The following is a 25582-nucleotide window of genomic DNA, read 5'->3' as shown; positions in this document are numbered from 1 at the left end:
CACCTTCTGCTAGACCAGGTTGCTCCAAGCCCCATCCAACCTGGCCTTGAGCACTGTCAGGGATGGGGCAGCCACAGCTTCTCTGGACAAGTTTAACTAATTTCTTCTCTTTGTCTCTCAAAATCTACCAGGAATTGCTTCCATCATCTCCCAGCTGCCCTCCTTGCTGGGCCTAGTCCAGGACATGGCTGTATCCTGTGGGCCCATGAAATGTGAACTGAAACACAACAGACATCTTCTGAAACGAAGAAAAAAAAACCAAACACTATAGAAAGGTAACTTTAACTAGAGATCTCATAGCAGCCTTCCAGTATCTGAAGGGGGGCTATAGGGATGATGGGATTGACTCTTCATTAGGGACTGAAGTGACAGGACAAGGGGTAATGGGTTCAAACTTAAACAGGAGAAGTTTGGATATAAGGAAGAAGTTTTTTACTGTAAGGGTGGTGAGGCACTGGAATGGGTTGCCAAGGAGGTTGTGAATGCTCAGCCCCTGGCAGTGTTCAGGGCCAGGTTGGCAGAGCCTTGGGTGACATGGTTCAGTGTGAGATGTGGCAGGGGGGTTGGAACTTGATGATCTTAAGGTCCTTTCCAACCCTAACTATTCTATGATTGTATGACATGAAATACAATCCTACTAGGATAGTCAAAGCAAAGGTTTAAAATCTGATTTACCTTAGAGTTTCCCTTAAATAACACTATTTTCTATGTTAACAGTATTATACTGCATGTAAATCTAAGATGACAGTTTATCCACTTGAGTAATCTAGAAAGTGTACAGCACATTTTCTAATTAACTGTAATAAAACACTTCTTTTTTGAAGAACTGCTGGCAATAAAAGTAGAGGAATTTCAATGTAAAACCACATTTACTAACACACTTATTAATATGCCAATTCTTTATTGTATTTAGTATCTCATCATACGTTTACAGGACCAAGATGTTTGTATTTTAAAGTGCACTTCCTCGTATTAGCTGTGTCTCTGTGTATGTGCGTGTATATGCATTTGTCCCAGCCAGGGATAACCTTCTTAACCTTCTCCTCCCAATTCCCTTCTCTCCAAACAGGAATTGCATCTTCAACCTCTTTGTTTTCACATATACAGTTATCATAACAATACCAACAAGCCTTTGAAAAACGTCTTCCGTCCTCTCTTGCCATGAAGAGTTTCAAAGCTGACCAGGCTTTGAAACACACCCTAAATATGGGACATTTCTGATGCTCTGGGAAAGATTTTTGTGGCAGGACTGACGGAGAGTGACCACTCAAAACTGGACCCTTTAAAACAGTGATGGTTGTATTTAACAACTTCAAATTCATTTGCCTGCTCCTCTCCAAATACTGCTCCTAGTGCACTTCAGCAACTGCAGGATTTAGAGAAATATCAGAGGTGAAGTATTGTAATTCCTCCTCAGATTTCTGTAAGTACTTTACTTTATTCTGTACAGTTACCCTTAAATTAGCAGCAGAAGAGAATCAGTGATGATGCTTACACCCCCAGCCCAAGCTTAAATAAATCATAGATTCAATTCATCAAGTATTCCAGTGTTCCCGATGCACCACAAGGTATCTATTCTTTAGTGAGTAAAGAGGAACTATTGCCTTATGGAACAAGTCAAACACTAGCCAATTACAAAATACGTCTTCATAACTATCCTGGATATTAAATATACCCCAATATTGATATCTTGCTAAAATATAGATTTTTTTTTCCTCCTCCTTTATACAAAAAGAATGTATTCTCTCATGCCTAGATCTCATCTCCAGTTTCATCTTCGAAAGACCCAAGCAAAATAGATCATGAAGGAGCTCTAGCAAAGCATTAGTAACTTTTTTGTCTCCCAGCTGAAAAGGCACCTCCATGTACTGACGCAATCCCAGAGATTCTGGGCAACAGTGCAGCAGGACAGTATCACTGGTCACACAAAGGAGACATGGCAGTAATTCCCTCTTTGGAAACACTGGCACTTGGGTTCCAAGACCGTTTTGACCCTATCCCCTTCTTCTTCACAGGCAGAACTGAATGAATCTATTTTTGTTTTGGTTTCCTTCTTAACAGCCACTTTCTCTAGATCTAAGCACCGTGCCTGATCAGATAATGAATGTTTACACGTGACAGGCGGTGTTTCCAAACTGCTCCATTGTTCCCAGTACCCAGTGGTGAAGCCCCAATCCCAATCAGGACAAGAAAGACACAGCAGAGGAAGGAAAGGTTTCCTGCCTGACAAAAGCAGTCCTGTTTAAATCAAAGATGGAGCTAACTACCCATTCAAACAGATGCACGCAAAATACTGAAGCAGATTGCTTGGCTCTGTCTTACATAATATTATGAAATCCCAGCGACCCGTATTTAATAAAACAGGGTGAGATGATACCATACTGCTGGCAACATGGCTGGCAGAGGAATGTTCACAAACTGCCCTTTATTTATTTATCCCTCCGGAAAAACATTCGCTCTGTTGCCATCCTGCGATATACTTCCGCCCCGCTGCAGTTCTTTGAGTGCACTGTCGGTTGAGAGATTGGGGGTGAAATCTTACAGCTTGGCTGTCGTGCAGATTTGGGTCGCTTTGCTGATTAGAGAACAGTGTGCATCTTATTAATAACTGTTTGTCCTCAGCGTTAGTTTCTATCTCCAGAAGGAGTGGGTTTCTTCTTTGAATTCATGCACCGTGACATCAGTGACATTTAGGCACTTGACAACATGGTAGATGTGAAGATCTGCTGCAGAATCTGGGGGATCTCTTTGGTATCCATGGCAATAAAAGACCGACCTGCTGGCAACATCCTCTGCAGTCTAAGGAGCAGAATGAGGGACAAGACACAATTAACATTTCAAATTATCTTCCCTACCACAAGCCAGGATTCCTTAAGAATGGATGTTTTTCCTTTTGCATACCTTCCCAATCCATGCTGTTCACAATGCAATTAAAGGCTTGGGAAAGCAGCAGTGGGAGGAAACACCGGGAGCAGCTATGTCACAGAGGTCCTTTCAGCAAGACAATCGAGAGTGTTCCTAGAGATTTCTATTTGCGTCCACTTTCTGACATGCAAAACCTGTTCTGATCAAGGTACCAGTGACCCCATGAGGTATTACCACAACTGCTTTTCTGAGGGCAGCTAGAGATTTACCTTGGAAATTAACATATTTGCTTACTTTAATAGGGAACCCACAGCTCATTCAGTTCAACACCCCCAGTGATTCTAAATGTGCTCTTTATATTTCCTCTTTGAGGTTGTAGCAGATTAAACAGAAAGATACTTTTCTGCCAAGATCAGCCTGACACACTTTTGTCCACAGCTTAAACCACCTTACAAAAGCTAAGCAAGGTGCACGGTGCTCCTCATGGGGAGTCAGCAGGCTTGGGATTTGTTTTCTCACTGCTTTTTAAAGGAGTTTATGCTCCGCACTGCTGCCCCAGTGCTCAGTTACATCTCACTTTTAAATGAGAGTTTTTAAAAAAGCTGCAACAGGGAATTCCCTCCTCCTTCCCCCACAGCAGCTACAGGAGGGCTTTGTCTAAATTCTGCACTGCCACATACACAGAAATGCATTTCAGTAACAGCATTGTGTACATTTCCCATACCCAGAGAACTAGGCAATTATAAGATCTCCTCTTACACAGCAGGACAGGGTCAACACTTCATTTATTATTATTCCTAGAAGTAAAAAGTCTTTCTGTACTTATAATCTTTCAGAATAGGTTCTCTTTTCGTGCATAACACAGTTCTGATGTACAGACCTGCAGACACGACTAATGGTGGCTGTGCAGCTCTACTGTCAACCTTTTTCTGACTAAAACTGTGTACTGAGTGCCAATTCCCTTAGGGCCTTCTCTCATTCTGCTCAAGCTGAAGACTCGAACAGAAGCAGAAAATACACCACTGATATTTATGTCTATAACCAGCTTTTTGCTGCATGTACTGGTCCTCAGTGGATGTGGAACTGAGGGATGCCTGGTATAGAATTTCCTTCTTTTTCCCTGTGCCCAAACAACTTAAAGTGAAATTATGTAGTAGCACTGAAAACAGGCATATTGGCTCAGACTCACCAAAGAATTCGTGTCTCTAGCACAAAGGGAGTATCTGATTCAGTCTGGAACCACAGAATGGTTAGGGTTGGAAGGGACCTCTGGAGACCATCTAGTCCAACCCCCTGCCAAGGCCCCTGCAGGAAGACCACTAAACTCTAGTTTCTCTTTCTTTAATAGCTTTTTTTATAGGCCCATGCATATCCAAACTGTGTATTTGGAAATGGCAAAGGGGCCAGATCTCTTTCATGATTAGGTAGTGATATTAGACAGGGGGACAGTGCACAACCTCCACTGGAAAGAGAGCTTTAGGTGCTTCTTTTCGAGGTGCAGAATGCTCTGAACTAGCTAGCTGTAAGGGATGTCAGCAAGGACCCATGAACCAGTCTCCTCCCTGACACAAGTCAGTAGATTCAAAAAAAAAAAGGGAAAAGGATAAAAACTTGGACATGACCTAGTAGTGTGTACTCACAGCCCAGAAAACTAACCATATCCTGGGTTGCATCAAAAGAAGCATGACCAACAGGTTGAGGAAGGTGATTCTGTCTCTCTGCTCTGCTCTCGTGAGACCCCACCTGCAGTACTGCATTCAGTTCTCGGGATCCCAAAACAAGAGGGATGAGGACCTGTTGGAGTGGGACTAGAGGAAGGCCACAAAAATGGTTAGAGAGCCGGAGCACCCCTCCTATGGAGACAGGCTGAGAGAGTCTTGGGCTTTTTCAGCCTGAAGAGAAAGGTCTGGGGAGACCCTATTGTGGTCTTTCAACATATGAAGGAAGGACAGAGAGAGACTACTTTCCAGGGCATGTAGTGACAGGACAGGGGACTATGGTTTTAAACTGAAAGAGGATACATTTATATTTGAAAGAGGGAAGATTTAGATCAGATATCAGGCAGTTCTTCCCCGTGAGGGTGGTAAGACACTGGCACAGGTTGCCCAGAGAAGCTGTGGCTGCCCCAGCCCTGGCAGTGTTCAAAACCACGTTGGACAGGACTTTGAGCAAACTGGTCTAGTGGAAGCCGTCCCTACCCATGGTAGGGGGGTTGAAACTAGATGGTCCTTAAGGTCCCTTCCAACCCAAACCATCCTCTGATTTTATGATACCACGATCAAAACCTTAGTGCAGAACACAAGCACGGGCAACCAAATGTGTAACTTCACTGCAATAAAAGCATAGTTTAGATTTATGATGAATGGAAAAAAAAAAGATAATTAGGCATAAACCAAATATACTTACCTATCTGCCTGGTCTCCTAAGGATCCGATAAATATGGCAAAAGCATTGACTTGAGGATTGGTGGTCAAGACTTGAGCAAATCTTGATGGGCGAATACCATATCGCTCGAGATTTGCATCACTCAAGACAATAACAAAATACTCATCAGCCTCTTCCTTGGTGATTTCACGGATGGCATGCTCTGTCCCTTCCAAGGTATGGTCTCCACTCATGCAGAACTGAGCATGGGCATGCATGGTCTGTGTGCACAGCATAACCAAGTGGAAATATGTAAGATGACTTTAGGAATAAACATTCATTTCAGCTGGCACAAGAAGGAGTAAATATTCAGTTATGGTATACTGGGGGAAGCTTCAGAAATGTGGCCAGTGCTCCAGATAGTACAGAAAATGCAGCTTTTTGTACATAATACGTCACATTTTAAGATGGGCAGTATTTCCCAAAATGGATCAACCAACCAAAACACACGCACAGACATAATTAAGCTGGGCCTTAGGGAAGGTAAAATACTTCGATCAGCTGTGGTTCGAGTAGCTACATTCCTATATATTTAAGGAAGAAAACAGAGATTAGTTTCCTAATACTATGGCCAGCTCCTGTCTGTTTACAGTTTGCATTAGCCTTCCAAACCCTAGTAGTGTTACAGTTAATATCAGATATCTGGGTGCTGACAGAAGCAGCAAAGTGTAAAAATGTTGAAACATTTTGTTTGAGTCATGAGGGTGGTGAGACACTGGCACAGGTTGCCCAGAGAAATTGTGGATGCCCCATCCTTGCAAGTGTTACAGACCAGGTTCTGGCCTTTTATTTTACTTTCCTCTCTTTATGCATTGCATTCTGTGATCTACAATTTTATCTCTGCAGTCACAAAAGCCGTGATTATTCAGTATCACTTATCAGTAGCATTTACCTTAAGAATCTCTAATCGTTGTTTATTGTTCTTGGGAATCTTGTCACTCCCAACCAAGGCGATATCAAAGCCATCTCCTGAATGCCCAACAATATCGTACTGCAAGAAAGAAATGTCATCAGTCATCTGCCGGTCACGAATGGCCCTTGGGTCACAACGACACGAGACAGATCAAAAGCAATTTACTTTCAACATGAAACCCCAGATACTGTTCCCTGTTTCTGTTTATGAGCTGCATAAAGGGAACTCCTTGCAATTTCTCACTGACATGAAAACATGGGAAAGAATTGCTAAATAATGAAATTAAAGAGCAGTTACTTATTTCCATGGTCTGTTTTTCACATCACCCCACCAACTGCAGAGTGGTGATGCATAAGATCAAGACCTTGCCCTCTCACATTGCCCGTGTATTTTCCTAAAGTAGCAATTTTCATCCTCTTGAGTCTGACAAACAAGAAGTGCATTGTTTGAGAATAGCTCCCCTGATTGATGAATCTTTTTTGTGACCTCATTCTGCTTAGAAAAGGCAGCACTACAACCGTTCTTTTTTTTGAAGATCAGCACTCCCTATTTTTGTGCATAACAGATCAAAGTCATTGCTGAAAGTATGCAGAAAAGTGAATTCCAAGAGTCTCTGTATTGGTGTGCACATCATTCTCCTGTGAAAGATGCTGTAAAAATGACATGTAGAGCTATAATAGCTCAAATAACCTGTTGAACAAATATTGTAATATTGGGAAGGCCTTTGTTTTATGTAAGAGTTTCATTGTCATTACAGGAAAACCAAGACAAGCTGAGCTATGGCAAAGTCCTGACCTGCCCTTTGTGTTGTGGATCTGGCAGTCACCCCGGGGAGAATTCATGACCAGGACAAAAGTGGATTTAAGGCCTGTCTACACCAAGTAATAGAGCACAGTGCACATATCCTGAGCCTGGAGAGACCAGAGCTGGCAATTCCTCAACATGCACATGCCTGTATTTCCCCTGACTAGCTGGCACACATCTCTCTCTAGTTGACAGCAAGCCCTTGTGCAGTATTTTGCTTTTCTGTTATCTTTTATTCAAGTGCTGCTTACAGGTCCCTGCTGAGTTCACCATCCCTAATTCCCACATAATCATCTGGTAAAAAGCAGGTCTATTCCTCAAAGTCAGCTCCTGGAGACTGGGGAAATTGCATTCTTTATTGACAAAGCCCTTTTTATTTCTTTCCATATCACTAATTTGCTTAAAAATGTATCAAAAGTAAAAGAGAGCTACAGCAGCTGGCGTAACACTTTTAAAGGTGACACCTCCCTCTGCACAACAGTGCTACATGCTACAGATTAATTTCACCCAAGGTCAGACCTTTTTATGACAGACTCACTTAACCCAGACTTCCTTCCCCTAGGAAATCTTTACATAATTTAGTCCCCCACGCAATCCCATTTCTTTCTGTATTTTCCCATTCCTATTCTCCTCAGCTCTTCCATTTCTAATATTTACTACCCAGCTTCATGTAAAGCTTCCAGTATGGCATATACTTGCTCTTCAAAACCTATTTCTTATTACCAATAATGCTTCAGACTCTTTCCTGATGAATTTTTAGCTGGTGTTTCTGTCTTCCTCAAATCATTATCTTTCCCAGAGGAAAACCATGGCAAATGAAAATACACGGGTTTTGAGACTAATGCTGAGGTTACATTCAGAGTACTTCCTAACTAATAACAGGAATAAATAAACCCAGAATGCGAACCACACACTAAGGGAGCGTGCTTGTCTATTGTTTTAAAAACCAGAGATAATTCAAATCAGAGGACCTGAATAAAGCAGTGGTTTAATGGAGCAGAAAATACACAGCACTAATATTGTTGTTATGTAATGTTAGAAACGTCCACAGATCTTCAGGGTAGGCTCTTAATTATGAAACCCTGCATGTCTTTTGCTGAGCAGTTTTGTTTTCGGTATCACTTTTAAGTCAGCAACCTAATAACATAAAGCAAAATGCTATCATTCTCCTGTGTAAAAATAAAATTGACTCCTTCATTACAAGCTCCTTCCCAGTGCTTCACAGACCTTCCCACTGGATGTCCTGGTACCAGCCATACTGAGTTCATGGGAATAGGCCAATATAATTTTGGTTCTTGGCATATACTAATAACAGACCATATTTCATCTCAAAAAGGCTGGTTTAAACTCAGTGTGTCCGTCTGTGTAAAGAGAACTGCTGTAGCTCATAGGTGGGACATCAGAGGTTGACCGTACAGTTGGATCCCCTCCTCATTCCTGTATAAGGTGGGACTGTACAACCCAGGTTTGGGCAAAGTGAGGCTGAAATGATTCCAGCAAACTATTGCAGGCACATAAAGTGTTCACCTGGGAACATCATGTCCTGCCTGCTGCCTCCTTGGCTGCTTATTATTCTTCATGTGTGCCCATGCATGTGCCTGAGTAGGTATACTTAACAGATGTTATCTGCTTCCTTGTTTCCTTGCTGACAGTTTATTATTGTTTCTATGCTGACAGTCTACTACACTATTTGTGATTAAAAAAAGTATTGTGAGGCAGCAGGGGAGAAGTGGCTGTTTGTTTAATTCCAGCTGCTGCATTTTGGGTCAAGTAAGGCCGCCCAAAAAGTAGGGTGAGATCCTGCTGTGCTGTGGAAGAGAAGTGTTGTAATTCCCAGCCCTCAAGTGCTGGTCCTCATGGCCCTCTGGTCCCCCTGGAAGTCAAATCAAGGACCAGGAGTACTCAAAACCTAATGAGGGTAAGGTTGCTTTTGGGCAGCTTAGCTCCCCAAACTGTGAGGCTGGATGAGTACTTGTGCCCCAGAGGAGGAGGAATGTAGCAGCACTGACTTGGATTGACTTAAGGCAACATAGGACTGAAGCCTGGGACACCCTCCTTGGGAGAGAGAGAGGGATGGGAGCAGGCTAAAGCCAATCTTTAGAGGTGACAGAAGGGAGAATCTTGTCCAGGAGAATGTATGGAGTCTATGGCAATTCAGGAATGCAGTTTGGAACAGGAGTAAAACTGGAGTGAAGAAGCCCACTCTGCAAGGGCAAAGAAGGAGGATTTAAATCTTTCACCCAGGTGTTCTTTCAGTAAATTATTACATCCTCCTAATTTGTGTTCTAATAAAATGAACCCTCAGTGATTCGATGTTATCTTGGTGTGCTCATTTTAAAGAAAATGTGCAGACAGCTCCCACAGCCCTGTCTAACCAGGAACCCCAACACATGCAGGCACATGCACGCTTTGTCAAAACCAGTTTCCTTTCTTTGCAGTAGGTAAAGACAAGCACAGAAAAAGGGCCACTGAGAAGAAAGGATACAACACTTTTTTTTTCTCATAAATTACCTAGGAGAATTTACGTGGACGGAGTTACAAGTGAGAGAAGAGCTGTGGTAACAATCTTACTTGGAACTGACTCTTGCTTTGTTTTACAAACTAGATTGCAAGCACAGGCTCTCAGGACAAATCCAGGAGCAAAATACACGTTTGCTATAATGCAGACTTAACTGAATTAATATATTATTGTGGTACACAGTGGCTTGTTTTCCAATGGCTCCAGGTACACTGAGACAAGAACTCTATTCAGAGCTATGAGTACATTACGTGTAGCATCATTCTGTTGGTTTCTTTCCTTACAGGTTAAAAAAATCCCTATTCCACTGTAACATTTTGCACTGAATAGATGGTTGCTGTTGCCTAAAATGGGTAAAATGGAAGTCTTTATCTTCTGCAGCTGCCATGTCAAAAGGTTTAATTTCTGAAGGCATTTAAAAAGCTGAAAGAAGACACATGCTGAATGTAAAAGGCAGTGTGAAATAGACAGACCTCTGCCAGAGGGCTAGATCTTTATAAATTCATCTTTTCTTTGGACAACACTGAAGCTTCTTTTTTTCTGAATTTATTTCAAATTTTTTGTTTATTATTTAAAAAGAACTGTTCTGCCAAACATGTAGGACATCTCTTCCTAAATTAATGGTGCTGTCTCCATACTAAATTTTACTAACAGGGAATGCTGAAATGGGCATATAAAATCTGCAATATTCCTTTAATACAACTATAAATCACAATTCAGACTAGTTATATAACATGCTATTTATTGAGCCATTTATAATATTTATAAAGGCTGTATATAATTGCTGTTGGATAATTTAGTGGACATGCCTCCTAACTCTGCCATCATGTGTGTGAATGTTGGCAATTAGGGATGATACAAAACCATATGGCTTGTGTGACAGATGTAAAACTATCTCAGATAACACAAAGAACAAACTGTCCTCTGCATCTCCAAATAACTGGCACATAAAATGAGATGTAAAAAAACATGTAAAAACTTTAATCCTGCAAAAGAACTTCCCTGTTATTTCTTACCCATATAAATGATACATCTGCACATTTAAAGGGGTGAAGGGGTCTCTGTAGGAACATTTAACCTCTGTTATCAGGATAAGGCTGAGAATGTGGCTTCTATTATCTCAGTTACTCCCACTCTTTTCCTTATTAAAGCACTTGAGAGGAAGCGTGGATGACACTGGAGGAGGGCTGTGAAACATGGCTGTTAATTTAAATGCATTTCCTTACTGTGGGATGAGCCTCCCATTTCCCCCTTGACAAGGAATGATTCACTGCCTGCACTTATGGGAAATGGAAGCAGGCAGGTTGTCCTATGCAAGCATAAAACCCTGACAAATACCTGCTGGCACTTGTCTGACTTTTTATGAAGGATAACTTCATTACTGCTTGGTAAAGTTGCATATCCAATACTTAGCTCTTCTGTATTGCAAGGCAGGCAGAAAGTATTCTCTACCTTCATTAAGTGTTCTAAAGACCAGTCAATCAACATCATCAGTGATCAAAGGGGTTCCACACAAGGGGAAAGCTCAGCCTGGCAGGATAAAACCACTAAGGAAAAGCCCATGTGATTAATTCACAGCCTTATTTAGCACAGTACTAAACCAAGCACCAGCAGAGAACTGGTCTTGAGCAAAACCCAAGAGTTGGTTTCTGAAGTTTGCACTGCAGTTAGACAGCGGAAGGGAACTTTGCTATGTACATCCCCTTCAAATGCTTTGTTCAGCAAGCCTGATGGTCCCCCAGGTTCAACATATGTTGCATACAAAACCCCTCAAATTTGTATCACATGTTGTTGTGACCCTTGCAGATGGGGCTACAACAGGAAGAGATAACAGCAGGTGTATCTGAAGGCCAAAAAAGCCTATTTTTACAAAAATACAGACAAGAAGAGGATAAGGAAGAGAAAGACAAAAATGATAAACTGCAGATTTCTCACTGCAGAGGACACAGTTGTGTGTTCTGTTCCTTCAAACAGTTCCTCTTTTAGAAATGAGAAATGTATGCTATTTTTGCAGACACACCAAAACTTCAGCTTTTTCCTAAGAAAAATTAGCAGCATCTTGCTGAGTGCCAGTGTTTTACAGATTAGAATCAGTAGTATTTTAAAACAATCACTGGTTCTCCTACTATCTGAAGACTTAATTACACTTGTTAGAAACTGAGGAATTAGCACGAGCTCTGGTTATTGATCACTTTAATCCAGGGGTAGCAACTGCCATACCAGATTATACACCAAAAACACCTGAACTTTCAACCTGTAGAGTTTAGAAATGCCATTTATTTTTATCAAAAAAATGACTCCAAGAATCCACCAGCACATGCACAGGAAATTTATAGTATGAGAGGACTCTGTAATGTAGGTTAAAAAGAGATACTTTAGCCTAATCATTGGATCATGTTAAGAATACGGTTCAAATATGACAAGTTAATAAATGGCTCTCTGCTCATTTTGGGGGATGACTTCAGTGGCCAGTGAAACATAAGGCCACATCTCAGCCTAGTTACCTCTGGTCTATTTTTGTAGATATTATGCTTTGAATGAATCAAATCCCAGTGAAATGTAGAGGAAGAAAAACACTTTTCTTCCCACAGGCAAAAGCTCTCAAGTTGACAGAACTCACACTGGATCTCACCAGCATTGAATAAAGGGACTGTTACTGCCTCCCCAGAGTTCTATATCCAGTGAAAGGAGCCCTTAAACAGAGGAGAATTACCCTGCCCAACTGATGATGGACTGATGTAGAAGCTGATGACAGCTTTTTGACTTGGTCTGTCACTAAAATTTCCAGCATCTTCCTCACCACTGTTATTTTAAGTATGAAATTAACCTTACAGGTCTCTTGACTCATAGAGATTGTAAAGATAACATTACTATTCATGTCTTACTATCACCAAAGTGCAGCAGTGATGTTCACATCTAATAACTGCACATGGTTTTGCCATAAGTGTTTTTATAAATGGTAAGTGGTCGTTTGAGAGGCACATCTACTGTTACAACTAACTGCAGTTTGAGCTATTTGTCTGTCCAAATACAGGCTTTCATCTATGTGCAGGGCAAAACACTGGCCAATAGCAACTACTGCCAAGCAAAATGTAACAATCTATAATTGACACAGAGGGATCTGAAAGGTAATGAAACACAGATTTTTAAAATCCCACAACTGAAGACAGTTCTTAATGATCTTACTAATTCTGCACAGTCTGTCTGCTTACTTCTAAATGTTATTCCTTTACCATGTACCTGAAGGTCATGTCTGCGTTCTCAGCTATACAGCTACACTGGAAATAAGCACAGATGGTTGTCTGCCACTGCACTGCATCTTTTTTCAGTGTCAGGCTTCTAAGCCGCTGTCCTCTGTTGTTTAAATGTGAAATAATTCAGTGTTCATAATGATCAGAACAGCTGTAGCAGAACCAAATGAACGACTGTTCCCTGGTCGCTGCTTCTATTTCACTCAAGATTTTATCCAGTCCTTGATTTTTATCTCCTCCAAATTGAGCAGTTCTTGCATCCTTACCCATTTTTTGTATGGGGACACTTCCATAACCTTTGTAATCTTTGTCATGCTCTCTTCTCTTTCAGCTCTACAAGAACTTTTGTGAGATGGGGGACCAAAGTAGCACATATTAATCCTGATGTGAATGCACTATGGATGTTTGCAGCAACATTCTGATGCTTTCTGCTTTATTCTCTGTTCTTTTGCTAATAGTTTCTAACATTCAACTAGCTTTTTGACAGCTGGTGGGCACTGAGTGTTCAAAGAACCACACAAAATAATTGCAACATTTCTTTGTTGAGCACTAATATACAGCTGAGAGTGAGCATTAACAGACAGCTGAGATTTCTTCACTGTGTATTTAAAATCAATTGTTTTCTTCCATCTGCAGCACTTCACATTTAATAGCTCTGAATATCATCTGCCATTTTATTTCCCAGTCACCAGGTACAGCCAGGCCCTTCTCCAACTTTTACAGCTGGACTTTCCTTTTTGTTTTCCCAAAAAACTCCATACAACTAGCACCTTTCATCAACTCATTATCCATCCCCTTTTACGTATTACCCTGAATATACAGAACAACACAACAACATGGGCTCTGGCACAAGTGCCAACACAGGTTCAACAGTGACCTTCCTTCATTTCTTCACTCCAAAAGATGATCATTAAGTCTGTTTTCTACACTTTCAGCAGCAGTTTGTTTATCTGAAGGCTTTCCCTTTTATCTCCCAAGTAGTATAGTTTGCTCACGAGCATGGGGTATGGGACCTTGTAAAAAGCTTTTGACTAAGGAGAGTCTCATGTAACCTTGCTTGTTGTACATAGAGACTCTTCAGAATGCACTGCTTCCCTTTACAAAAGCCATGATTGCCATACCCCAATATATGATATTTATCCTTGTGTCCACTACTTCCATTTTGTCCTTTGTGAATGAGCCTGCATTTTGCCACACTAATATGCTGCTCGGACACAACTGATTTACCTGGCTACAAAAACAGTGTTGAACAATTACACTTCCCCCATGATTAATTTGTCGTTCAGTTTTAAAACTTGATTTGTCATTAAGTTTTCTATTATCAGTAAGCAGGAGATACATGAGCAGCTGAACCAATAAAGTCCTTCTATGGAAGAACAGAAACTGCAGGATTATGCTGTTGGAAGAACATTGTGAAGCAGACATGAGTGAATTGATCTGGACTAAGTTTTCTATTAACTTTGTTTAGTAGGTTTTACACTTTGTTCAGATGTGTTTTAAGTCTTATGTTTGAGATGCTTTTCAGAAAAGGCATCAGATACCTTTATTCTTCCATTAAACACTGAGTCTGAAAAGAATTAACTTGAGACTGGTCATTCCTGTCTTTTTTAAGCTTCAAGAAACATACTCTAGACACAAGCCTAAATGGCTTACTGAGACAAAAATGGGTATAACATTTATTTACATTTCCTTTGCAGGCTAGCATTAAATAACCTCTGGAACCTAATATCTTTCAGTACAAGAAATCAGTTTCTTGCTTTCAGGTAACTGGAAGATAACACAAGTCAGAGACAAAGACACAGCTCTTTTCCCAGGACAATGTACTACTGTCTGTACCCTGGGCAGAGGGAAAGGCAGGGCATCTATGCACATACTGAAGCTCATATTTACTTGTGTTCTGTAGGCTTAAAGTTTCTGCTTAAAAAAACAAATAAACTCACAAATACAGAAAAAAAACAGCAAATTCTACTAAATCAGAATCTTGAATATCTGAGATTGAATCCTCCCCTGCTGAAGTGTGTAATGTTTCTCATCCATTCACTAGGATTATTTTTCAGGTTGCTAGAAATAGATTAATGTCCTTATTTCCTTGTGGGAATGAATAATGCTCTTTGGCTAGACTGACTGCTGAAACACTTTTTCCACTGCTCCACACAGCCTGTGCAATAACCACAGAGCTCCTAGCCCAGCTGTAATTACCTTGAATTTGTGCTCATAATTCTCAAAAGCTTCCATGACCATGCAGACAGCCTCCATGGAGCGTTCCAGGCGTCTGTCCACCCCGTTAAAGCGGTACATACTCCCGGAAACATCCACCACCAGGCGCAAGCGCTTGGGTTTCTGCTGGGGGCTCCCAGGCTGACAGGGAAACACAGCAGAAAAAGAACACCAATATAAATGGGAAAGTTGAACATTAGTGGTGATAAAACATTTCATAAAGAGAATTCAATGCACTTTGCGAAGTAAAGTAGGAAACTTTTATCCAGCAAACACTATTTTAACAAAAAAGATCAAAATACTTTTTTTTTTTTCCTGTTTCAAACAATTTACTTGACAGACACCTCAATTTGTTCTTTCCCCTCACCCTCAATGACTGGAAACAAAGTACCTTGAAAAATTCCACACATACTAGTCAGGAAAATACTTTTTCTGTCTCAGTTTTGATTCTTCACGTCTCATTTCAGTAGAGAGACTCTCAAATTCGCTCTTTCTGCCAAGGTTCATAATTGAAATGCTTCTCCTTGGCTTCTCCTTGTACTAACAGGGACCTGGATAAGACTGTAAAAACTTGTCTGATGAGGTTAGTAACATTCCAAAAATGCCTGAAATCTTGTTCTGATTAACTACCAGCTTCTTCTTCATTCTGATGCTGAAACCATTATTTTTTCCTGAAAACAATCCCCATCTGTTTTAACAATTTTTGGCATAGTATGTTCAAGAGAGGTGTTTTATTTAGTGTGCAATCAGATGAGTCTTGATTCAACTATAATGCTATTGAAGAGGATCTGGAAAAAAAACTCAGTCATATTAAAACCAAATAACTAAAATGTTTCTTTTACCTGTAAAGGGTTGCAAGCATTTGTGCGCTTTATTATTTTAATTATTCTCTTAATAGACTGTGGAATTCCTGATCTCCCAAAACCAAAGGGACACACAGGCCCATATATATATATATTTTTAATTAAAAATTAAAGGTGACCTTTATTTCCCCAATTGGGATATTTTTATGAAGCCTTAACCGTGCTACATTGAGTAAATACACTGTGAAAAAATGAGAAATGAAGATCTAATCACTTTTCTCTTCTTGACCTTTCACACAGGCAGTGCCAAGTTCCATAAACTGTTCAAAGCAACAGACATCAGGGCTAAGCAGCACAAAAACTAATACCATCATCAGATGTGTGTCGCTGACACGCACAAAGACGTTGTACTCAGCTACTACTTAAAAAAAAGTCTTGGTGTAGTTAAAAACTGCAATCTGTCATTAAATATTACAGCTAAATATTGCAGGCTAACCCTACCAGTTCTGGCCAGGTTTCGTTGGTCTGATTCAAGTGGTTTCCCTGTTGCTGACTCACACAGGCCTAACCATAATGTCTTCTAAGGAATGGCTGAATTGAGCCATAGGATGAAAACTTCATCAAATTTTCATGGCTTTTCCTCATACTTTTTCCCCATTATAGTTTTTATTCTTGTCAATTGAGATATTCGTGGAAGTCAAAATTCTTTGCCTATCATGGAGTATGGGAAAGACACTTGTAAAACACTATTCAAACTTTCAGGGTATCAGGGTATTTACTGAAAAAAAAATGAAGTTAGAAAATATTTTTCTTTTCCTGATAAAACCAGACAAAATGTTTTCTATTAATAGCCATCAGCTCATTAAAATATAAAATAAGAAAATAAAACTTGTTGCAGTGGATTAAACCAAAGCACTGCCTGGATCAGCATCCAAAGCCAGAGATGATTCTTACAAGTGTCTCACCCCTATATACTTACCCAAACTCCAGACAGTCCAAGATATCGTACAGCCACTATGAAATCACTAAACCATTTAAGCTTTTCCCCACCTTTCCCTGCTACTCATTGAATACTTACTTGTGGTTCAAGTTCTCCCCGTCGTTTATATATGGCTTTTTCTCCTGTCAGCCCATCAATGATTTTGGCATCATCTAGCTCTCCAACAGCTTGGTGTCTCAGCCAATGTCTTTCCTTACCCTTGGCCTACAACAGAAAAGAAACTTTAATTCACTCAGTGACATGAGTGTGTGTTAGACAATTTAAGACCTACTGGACATGACATATGCATGAATTTTCTTTGTAATGATGTGATAATTTTGGCCTAAGTCAAAGAAATCCAAGCACATTTACATAGCTGCCCTGTTCTTCTCTGAAAGAAAAATTAACATTGACAAAGAACTTGTTTCATATGTGCGAGTTTAACTGTGGACTGCAGAAATGTTAACCTTTTTTCTTGCAAGTATGCTGGAAATGCACGTAACAATGTAATGCACGGAACTGTGCAGAAATACATACAACCAGAGAGACATGCATAACTGACCATTTATTATGTGTCTCCAACCAAACAGCACATGAATAAAACGGCAGGTAACTTAAAGGCAAAACCAAGTAGTGTTCACCTTAGGTAATGGTAAGTGGTTTCTTTTAAAACGATAATAACAATAAACTATTTTTCGGTTTTAAAATAAAAACTTGACAATTGTGATACTTAAGAGACAGTCCACTAAATGCTTCTGTTTTATTTAAATGGGCATTGGTTATCTACAGCCTCACTTGATGACCATGCATTACAATCCAGGAACTCAAATATTCATGGAACTCCTCTCCATAGAAGCAAGCACTTAAGACTGAAGATTCAAGTGTTTTAATATTATAAGCAACATATTTAAGAACATTTCCAAAGGATAGCTTCATCGTGGTTCATAATAAGTAAGATCCATCTAAAGACAGCAAAGTCTGCATATATGGGTTTCATGGTTTACTTAATTTCTGCTTAAATTTTCAGGTTGAAGATACTTACTTAATTTAGTAGTAAGCCCAGCAAGCAAAGATTTTAAATCTATATATGTATAATGCTTTTCTACTCTAAGCAAATTACTGCTCAGCAGCTGGAGGGAAATCAAATATCCAGCAGGACACAAACGGCCTTAAACATTGGTCCTCAGGAATGAAAATCAGTTGCTTTCCGATGAGCAGGAAGTGTTACATTACAAATCCTTAGTAAACTGCAGGCCTGGGATTTGAGAGCATGATATAATTTTGTACAGTCTGAGCACTCAGATGATGGCTTCTTAAGACTCAGAGAATCTATAATTTCACTTTGGTCAAAATTAATGAGGTTTTCTTTTTTGTTATGTATGGAAGGAGTTCTGTCTGTTGCCTTACAGTGACTCAAGACTAAATGGACTATTTTCCTATGAAAATAAGTGGACAGGAAGAATACAAAGCCACAAGGAAGTGATTTTTTGATTTAGTTTACAGCATAGAATTTACTGTGACAAATATCTTTTTTTTAGCTAGGTAGTGTGCTCTCTGATAGAATTTCATGGTGCTACAGTCAACCTAGCTTTAACCCACTTTGGCAGGGGGGCATCCATGAGTTTTTTTCACCACCAGCTAATAGTTACCAGTATCGTTAAATACTCTTGGCAAGAAATTTAAAGCTCCTTATTCAATAGGAACATCAATTCCATTGTTGCCCAAAGAGTTGTATAACATCACAAAGAGATACCTGCAAATTCCAGGTGACCTCTACATGCTCCATCAAAATCACAGAATCATAGAATAGTAGAATGGTTTGGGTTGGAAAGGACCTTAAAGATCATCTAGTTCCAAGCCCCCTACCACGGTCAGGGACACCTTTCACTAGACCAGGTTGCTCAAGCCCTGTCCAACCTGGCCTTGAACACTGCCAGGAACAGAGCAGCCACAACTTCCTTAGGCAGTCTGTTCCAGTGCTGCACCACTCACAGTAAAGAATTTCTTTCTAATACCTAAATCTCCTCTATTTAAGCTTGAACCCGTTGCTCCTTGTTCTATCACTACAGTCCCTGTGAAACACCCATGGCAAATTTCAACAACATTCAAATACCCATTAAAAAAATGCTCCTGGAGACAACATGCTACTGAGTGAGCACAGCCTGTCTAAAATGAATTATGCACTTTCTAGGATGATGCAGATGAGATGACTCTGCTCCTAGTCAGCCGCTGTAAGGACTGGAATAGAGCTAGATCCTTAGCGCTTCCCTAGGGCTGCTGTTTTGCCAAATTTTTGTCATTTGCCTTTTTTTCAGTAGGCAGGAGGGATGAACAACAGAAGATGATAAAGTTTTGGCTCCATTAAGCAAATTCTTAACTACTTTCACTGAGTTTTTCATTTAGTTTTGTGATCATTTGCTGTTCAAGAAACAGCAGTGTGATACTCCAATACCTTTTGAAGCTTATGCAACAAAAGCCAGTATCTGAGCTGAAACTTTACTGGAGGAACACAGAGTAGATATTCTCTCCTAAACCAGGAAAGAATGCTCACAAAATCTGACCTAACCTCTTTCCAAAATAATGCTAAAATTATTTAGACTACTTAACTTAGCATCTACCTCTTCCATGCAGAATTCCCAGGAATTTATTTTCTTTATAAATGCTAAAAAAGTTCCCTTAAGCATGTGTGTTATACAGTGCACATATATATTTCAGAAAAGCTTCAAAGCATTTTCAATATGCAATTTTCATAAGCTTAAAAGCAACAGAAGTTTAAAAGCACTTACAATTTTAAGAGAAAAACAGAACTATTACGTATATACACTGTGCTTTGATATTTTACTAGAAAGGGCGTACAACCCATTACTATTGTAATATACTGGGACTGTATTGATGAAAAACTGTAAGTATTCATTGTGCTGCTTCTGAAATTAGAAAAACGTGCTAGATATCATATCTTATCAGCATGGCAATGGCTGACTGCAATACACCACCACAGTAAATCTTTTAAGTGAAAGGTACCAAAGACATATCTACAACCCCCCCTTCCAAAATGTAACTGTTGTTACATGAAAGTTGTGTATGTGAAGTCATCACATCTAAATGTGCCACTTGTAACAATATAGGATGGTATGAAATACTGCCAGTTGTGGTCGGCATTTGAGTCTGGGAAAACATTCTGCATATGTTCCCTTAGCTACTGGAATCACAAAACTAGTACTGACAAGGCACAGGAGTTTTTGCATTGTCAGCTCTCTGAGCCCTGCTTATTATAAGGCTGACACTACTTTATTCTTGCTGCTATGACCAGACAGCTCCCACATGGTCTAAATCAGACAGAGCACCAGCAGGCTCACTGACGCAGGCTCAGGTTTGCTCAGTTTAAATGCAAGTACTTAAATGATGCTCAGAAGCTATGGGAACAGCTGCCCTGAGTTCCCTCTGTAATAATAAAAAGAGAAATACTTTCTGGAAGGCAAAGACATATAAAATCTAAGATAAAATCTAAGAATCTAAGTCACTCCTTTCTGAAGTGACTGACTGACCATAATCTTCTGAATCTGGAGTTCAGACAGACAAGCTTTATTCTGGGTTTGGCCAGCGTGAGGAGAGAGAGGAAAGCTCATCATTAACCACATTTCCTAGACTTCTGGCTTTGCTACTGAAGATAAATAACAACTTGCAATTTCTTGTTAATGTTGTTCAAAGACCTGACAGAGATCCGTGAGTTATGCAAAACAAAATTAACAATGAAATTACATTCTCAGACTGTATTTATGTATTACATTCAAGGATCAGCCTATTCCTGTTAGTACCAATTTTTGCAAGCCATTCACAACTTGACCTGAATCCCAGCCTCTTGATTCTTGACATGTAGAATTTTATCAAAGGAACATGTTTTTTAAAAACTTCACACACCTAACAATAAAACACTTCTGTTGAAAAGAAAATCCATATGAAATACCCATGGACAATATATTTCCATCATGTGAACATGCTGAGTTTGAAACAAAGCAGATTCAAATGTTTTTAAAAAGCTGAAATGTTCTCTAAGGAGAAGGTAATATGGGATTTTTGCAAAGTTAAAAACACACAGACATTTGAGCTGCAAAGTTTACTACAGCTGTGTTGCTGACTTCTTATTTGAGAAATGAGGAATGTTTGATTGATAGGAGAAAAAAACAGTTTTAGCTGAGAACCAATGGTGTACATAGGACTATTCAGAATAAAAGGGACACATAGTCTTTCATCAGGGTTGAATATCTAACCATGCTGAAGAATTCAAATAAATTTGTTTTCCACTCAAAAAGATAACATGAAACGTGCTTGGACTCAGCTTCTCGATTAATAGAAAGCATTTTGCAACTAAGTAACTCCTATTATAATTTGTCTTCATTTTCCTAGTGCAGCTTCTAATAAAGAAACCTCCCCAAATCTGTATAAAAATTAGCTGTCAATATTGTCGTTATTCTACAATCTAGCTTTCCCAAATTCAGTGAGTTTGTTTCTTCATCATAAAGTACATATACTAGCTCTGTGATTAGCTGTTACAGATTTTGAAAGTAAGTTAATAAAATAATGAGGCTTATAAGACTTTGCTTTGATATTAAAATGATCTTTTTAAGAAAGCAACAGGTTATGTCTCCCTATATTAAAATATGTTATATTTTTATTATAATTTATGTGATCTCTGAATGTAAGAATTTTGGCTCCAAGGAATAGTTAAGGCAGACAAAAAAAAAGACTTTAAACTGAAGATTCACTTACTCATTTCACACCTAGAGTGCGCTTCCAATAGCATGTTTACTAGAAACATGGTAAAAAAATCACCTAGATATAAATGATGTAAGAAATCCTGAGATTTATACCTAAATTCCTAAGCCAAAAGCCTATGTCCTGAAGTGAAACACATATTAGGTGCACACATCACCTAATTATGACCATCTCAAAACTTCATTACATGAGGAGCTCTCTAAATTGACACAATCATAATAAAATTGGCTCGTTGGCTAATGGTTCTCTATATATGTGATTATAGTAGTGTTGTTGTAGTTACAAAAGCTTAAAGATATAAGTAAGGCAAAGAAAAATTCTACCTTTCTTATTTGCAGTACCAAGGGATTGGATGTTTTGTACCTAGGAGGAGTCTGTCAAGCATACAATGTAATTTCTTTTGATATTTCAGTTTTATTGCAAAAGTAAGGAGACAGATTATACATAGCACAGTGCCTAACTAATAAACTAAGGTGTATGTATACCAGTGGTTGGTAGCCTTCAACAGAAATACTTTTTAATCAGAGGTATCTTATAAGGAGTAAAATTAATTTCCTTTAATTTCAAGTGAAGATTTGAATATTCCCCCTAGAAAGAACACACTTTTAAATTTTATTTACCCCCTACATGATCAGCAGCATTAATAAAACCGGGAACAAAACCAAGACAGATTACTAGAAGAAAGGCAAACTAGTGGATTTGGAGATTCCACCTAGGAGATTTGGGCTATACCTCTTTTTATTAATATGTGTTAAAAACAAACCTGAGAAAAAAATCATGTTTTCAGGTGCAGATGCAGCTGAAAGTCTCAACCAAAGTGGGCATTTCTTTTAACATCTATAGCATTTGCACTTCTCAGCTAAAAAAAGTCTTTTGGACAGGAGGTAAAGACAAAGGCTGAGCTCTGCACACCATCACATATTCTTTTAATAACATATATTGTTTTCTTTCACATAATTTTGCTCCTGAGTCAGTAATCTTTGTAAACTGTGCTATGGGAATACTGTGACTTGTAGAGATGAACACTGTGATCCCCTTAAAAGCTGCCTGTGAAATAGTAGAATCATAGAATCACAGAATAGTTAGGGTTGCAAAGCACCTTAAGATCTAGTTCCAACCCCCCTGCCATGGGCAGGGACACCTCACACTAAACCATCTCACGCAAGGCTTCCTCCAATCTGGTCTTGAACACCGCCAGGGATGGAGCATACACAACCTCCCTGGGCAACCCATTCCAGTGCCTCACCACCCTAACAGGAAAGAATTTCCTCCTTATATCCAATAGAAGAGTGTTTTTCCTGTCCACGGTCATAACCCAAATCTTTCTTTCAGTCCTCAAAATTGTCAGATGGCAACAGGATCATCACAGGATAGCATTTGGGGCCTAATGTAATGTGCTCACCATGTTCCTTTATCAGTGAATCTAAGATTACCTGCAGATTGTCCAGGATGATGCGGAGTGACTGAACTTGACGTCGGACTGCTCCAGAGAACCTTTCGTAAGTTGATGCATCATATTCACTCATCTGAATCTCTTTCAATCTGAAGCAAAGAACAGAGAGCTAAGAACAGTTTAGGAAACCAGCATATCATCCACTTACATATGTAAACAACAGGTTTATTTATTTGATAACAGGGAAATTCTTCCCAATGTAGGGATTATCTGTGGTATGTGTAAAAGTGTCTGCTGAGGTATAATAGTTCAAGTCATCTCACCATTTGCCTACAGATCTTTCAAACAGAAGCAATTTGCTCATAATGGTCCACCTTGAAAGATATTTGTTAGGTGATGAATTCCTTACAACACATAATTTGGATTCATCATAATTCAAAGAAATTTCCATATGGCAGACAGATACATTTTTTTCAGAAGATAAATATTCTCATCAGTCTCCTTATCCACCTAGCTACGTTTTACTCTACCAAATCACAGTAATTTTAAGTGTGGCTTAATTCAATAAAATATTCTATACATCTTGTCCAGAACAGTTAAACACATGCTGGCAAGCTCTGTTAAATGATAATAAACAGGATAAGGTACTTGATAAACACAGTTAAGAAAGAAAATTCTTTTTAACCATCTTTTTCAAATTCTCTGGAAAATGGAAGGGAAAATAAAGGCTTCTCCATTACCTCTGTTTAAAGGCCTTTTCACCCATCTCTCGAGCAGCTCTCTTAACCTCCTCCGGAACTGCATCCTTTTCAGCTTGAGATATTTGGTAAACCCTGTGGCCAGCATCCAGTCGATATGGCCCACCTTTGCCACCTAATCCAGCAGTGTCTCTCCCACCTAACATAGTTGAGATAAGAAATAGTTAAGACTATGCATTTGATAATAAGTAAGAATACATTTTCTTTAATGTTTCCATTGTAATATCTACACAAACTCCAAAAATGTTGCCAACAATCCCCAGTAGAAATATTTATTGCCAAAGATTTTCAAAACCAAGCCAGCTACCATGGTAAAGAAGAACTCCAATGGAATATTTGTGTTTACCGCCCCTTGAGACCAGACTCATAATGGTTATCACCTGTATGAGGGGGACTATACATCATGAAAGTTTTGTACATCTCAAAGCTCCTGGTCCTTAAAGGCGTTCATTCAAACTCTGTCTTCTCCCTAGAATTTGTTGGTTTACACTGTTCCCAAACCACTTTCTATCTTCACTATCATGACGTTTTAGAATTAGGAGGCACTTTACCTGTTCTGCGTGCCTCTTGCCTACACCACCTAAATTGCTGCGACTATAGAGACATGTAAGAGAATGGCAAATAACTAAGCCTAGCATCTATGGCTGCAAGCTTCTGGTTCTCCACATGGCCAATGAAAAAAAAACAACATAAAAATGTAATTGAAGTGGAGTTCTGCTACACACAGTTTAAACTAGACTCTGTAAATACCTCTTTTCACTGGCAATAAAGCAACCTTGTACTGGGTAAATAGCTCTAGGCAGAGGATGTCCTTGTATAAATTGATTTTTGACTGGCACAGCATTGCCCTTAGATATCAATCAGTGATGCATTAACAAAAAGAACGAAAGACCTGTTCCACCAGCCCAAGTATTTCCACCAACATGTGGCATGTTGTCTGGATCCACTTTTCCATGTTTGGGGGAACTGACATCCAAACCACTGTCCCTCTGAATGGTTATCTGTAAAATAAAGAATAGAGCTGTAAATCTCTCTTACAACAAGGAAAACCACTCTAACAATCTAATAACAACATACTAAGTCAGCTGAAGAGCTAGAACATTAATTCAATAAATGCAATAACCCACACAATGACACATTAGATGCCATATATGAACCATTCAGTGCATTCAGATCTTATCCCATTAGAAATGTGCTTACTGATAATTGACAACATGTATTTGTAGAAACTATCGTCCTGTTTGAGCACTTCCCATAGTATCGTACATCCACAGTACCGTACATCCATTTAAAAATTTAATGCACACCGAACTACAGCTGGACATTCTTTACTGATGGGCACATTGACCTTCCTTTCATGAACGGGACTAAAGAAATGACATGCTCTTCTCTGAGATCCTTCAGTAAATGGCTAGCTCAAATGCCATGCTCAAGTAATCCTTCACTTCCCTGCCATTACTGCAGAAGTCTACAGTGGTAGGTTTTCTGCATCTGTCTGACAGCACTTTCCCCATCGATTCACTGCAGAGCTGACCACCCAACAGCTGTCAGATGTGAGTCACTTTAGGCTGGGGCTGGATGTAAGCAGATGACTGAAGGTATAAATACTCCTTCCGGTATAAACTCTGAGTCATATTGTGAATCAATGATTCATGTGTAAACTGCCCTTCTATACTGTGTATGACTTAATGCCACTTTATTATTTTAAATGAAACTTAATGACAGAGATGCGAAATTAATGTCTCTAACTTCTAAGTTTCTTCTTATCTACCATAATACATTTAATTCTCTGATGAATTTATGTGCCTTACAACTACAATTTATTGCCTTCTCAGAACTTCACTGGCATTATCAGGGTTTTCACTGTGACTGTAGAGAAGTCTA

The 25582-nt window shown here is 39.4% G+C and overlaps 1 protein-coding gene across 1 annotated transcript in view; it reads right to left on the bottom strand.

Moving 5' to 3' along the window:
* Positions 1-881: 881 nt before the first annotated feature.
* The window catches only part of VWA8 (von Willebrand factor A domain containing 8), a 181941-nt gene continuing 157240 nt past the window's right edge, over positions 882-25582 (bottom strand). Inside the window, exons 38-45 of the mRNA XM_061374263.1 lie at positions 24591-24699; positions 23681-23837; positions 22981-23089; positions 16874-16999; positions 14975-15133; positions 6182-6280; positions 5272-5510; positions 882-2799 (exon numbers count right to left, since the gene is read on the bottom strand). Of these exons, the coding sequence (XP_061230247.1) occupies positions 2691-2799; positions 5272-5510; positions 6182-6280; positions 14975-15133; positions 16874-16999; positions 22981-23089; positions 23681-23837; positions 24591-24699 (1107 nt within the window). The 3' untranslated portion in view covers positions 882-2690. The remainder of the gene's footprint in view (positions 2800-5271; positions 5511-6181; positions 6281-14974; positions 15134-16873; positions 17000-22980; positions 23090-23680; positions 23838-24590; positions 24700-25582) is intronic.

Source organism: Neopsephotus bourkii, unplaced genomic scaffold (genome assembly GCF_033783945.1).
Source record: "Neopsephotus bourkii isolate Nb327-2 ecotype Australia unplaced genomic scaffold, CSIRO-AGI_Nbou_v1 NB_1637, whole genome shotgun sequence".
Taxonomy (NCBI): domain Eukaryota; kingdom Metazoa; phylum Chordata; class Aves; order Psittaciformes; family Psittacidae; genus Neopsephotus; species Neopsephotus bourkii.
The sequence above is the reverse complement of the archived record's forward strand: the minus strand, read 5'-3'. Positions and strand labels throughout refer to the sequence as shown.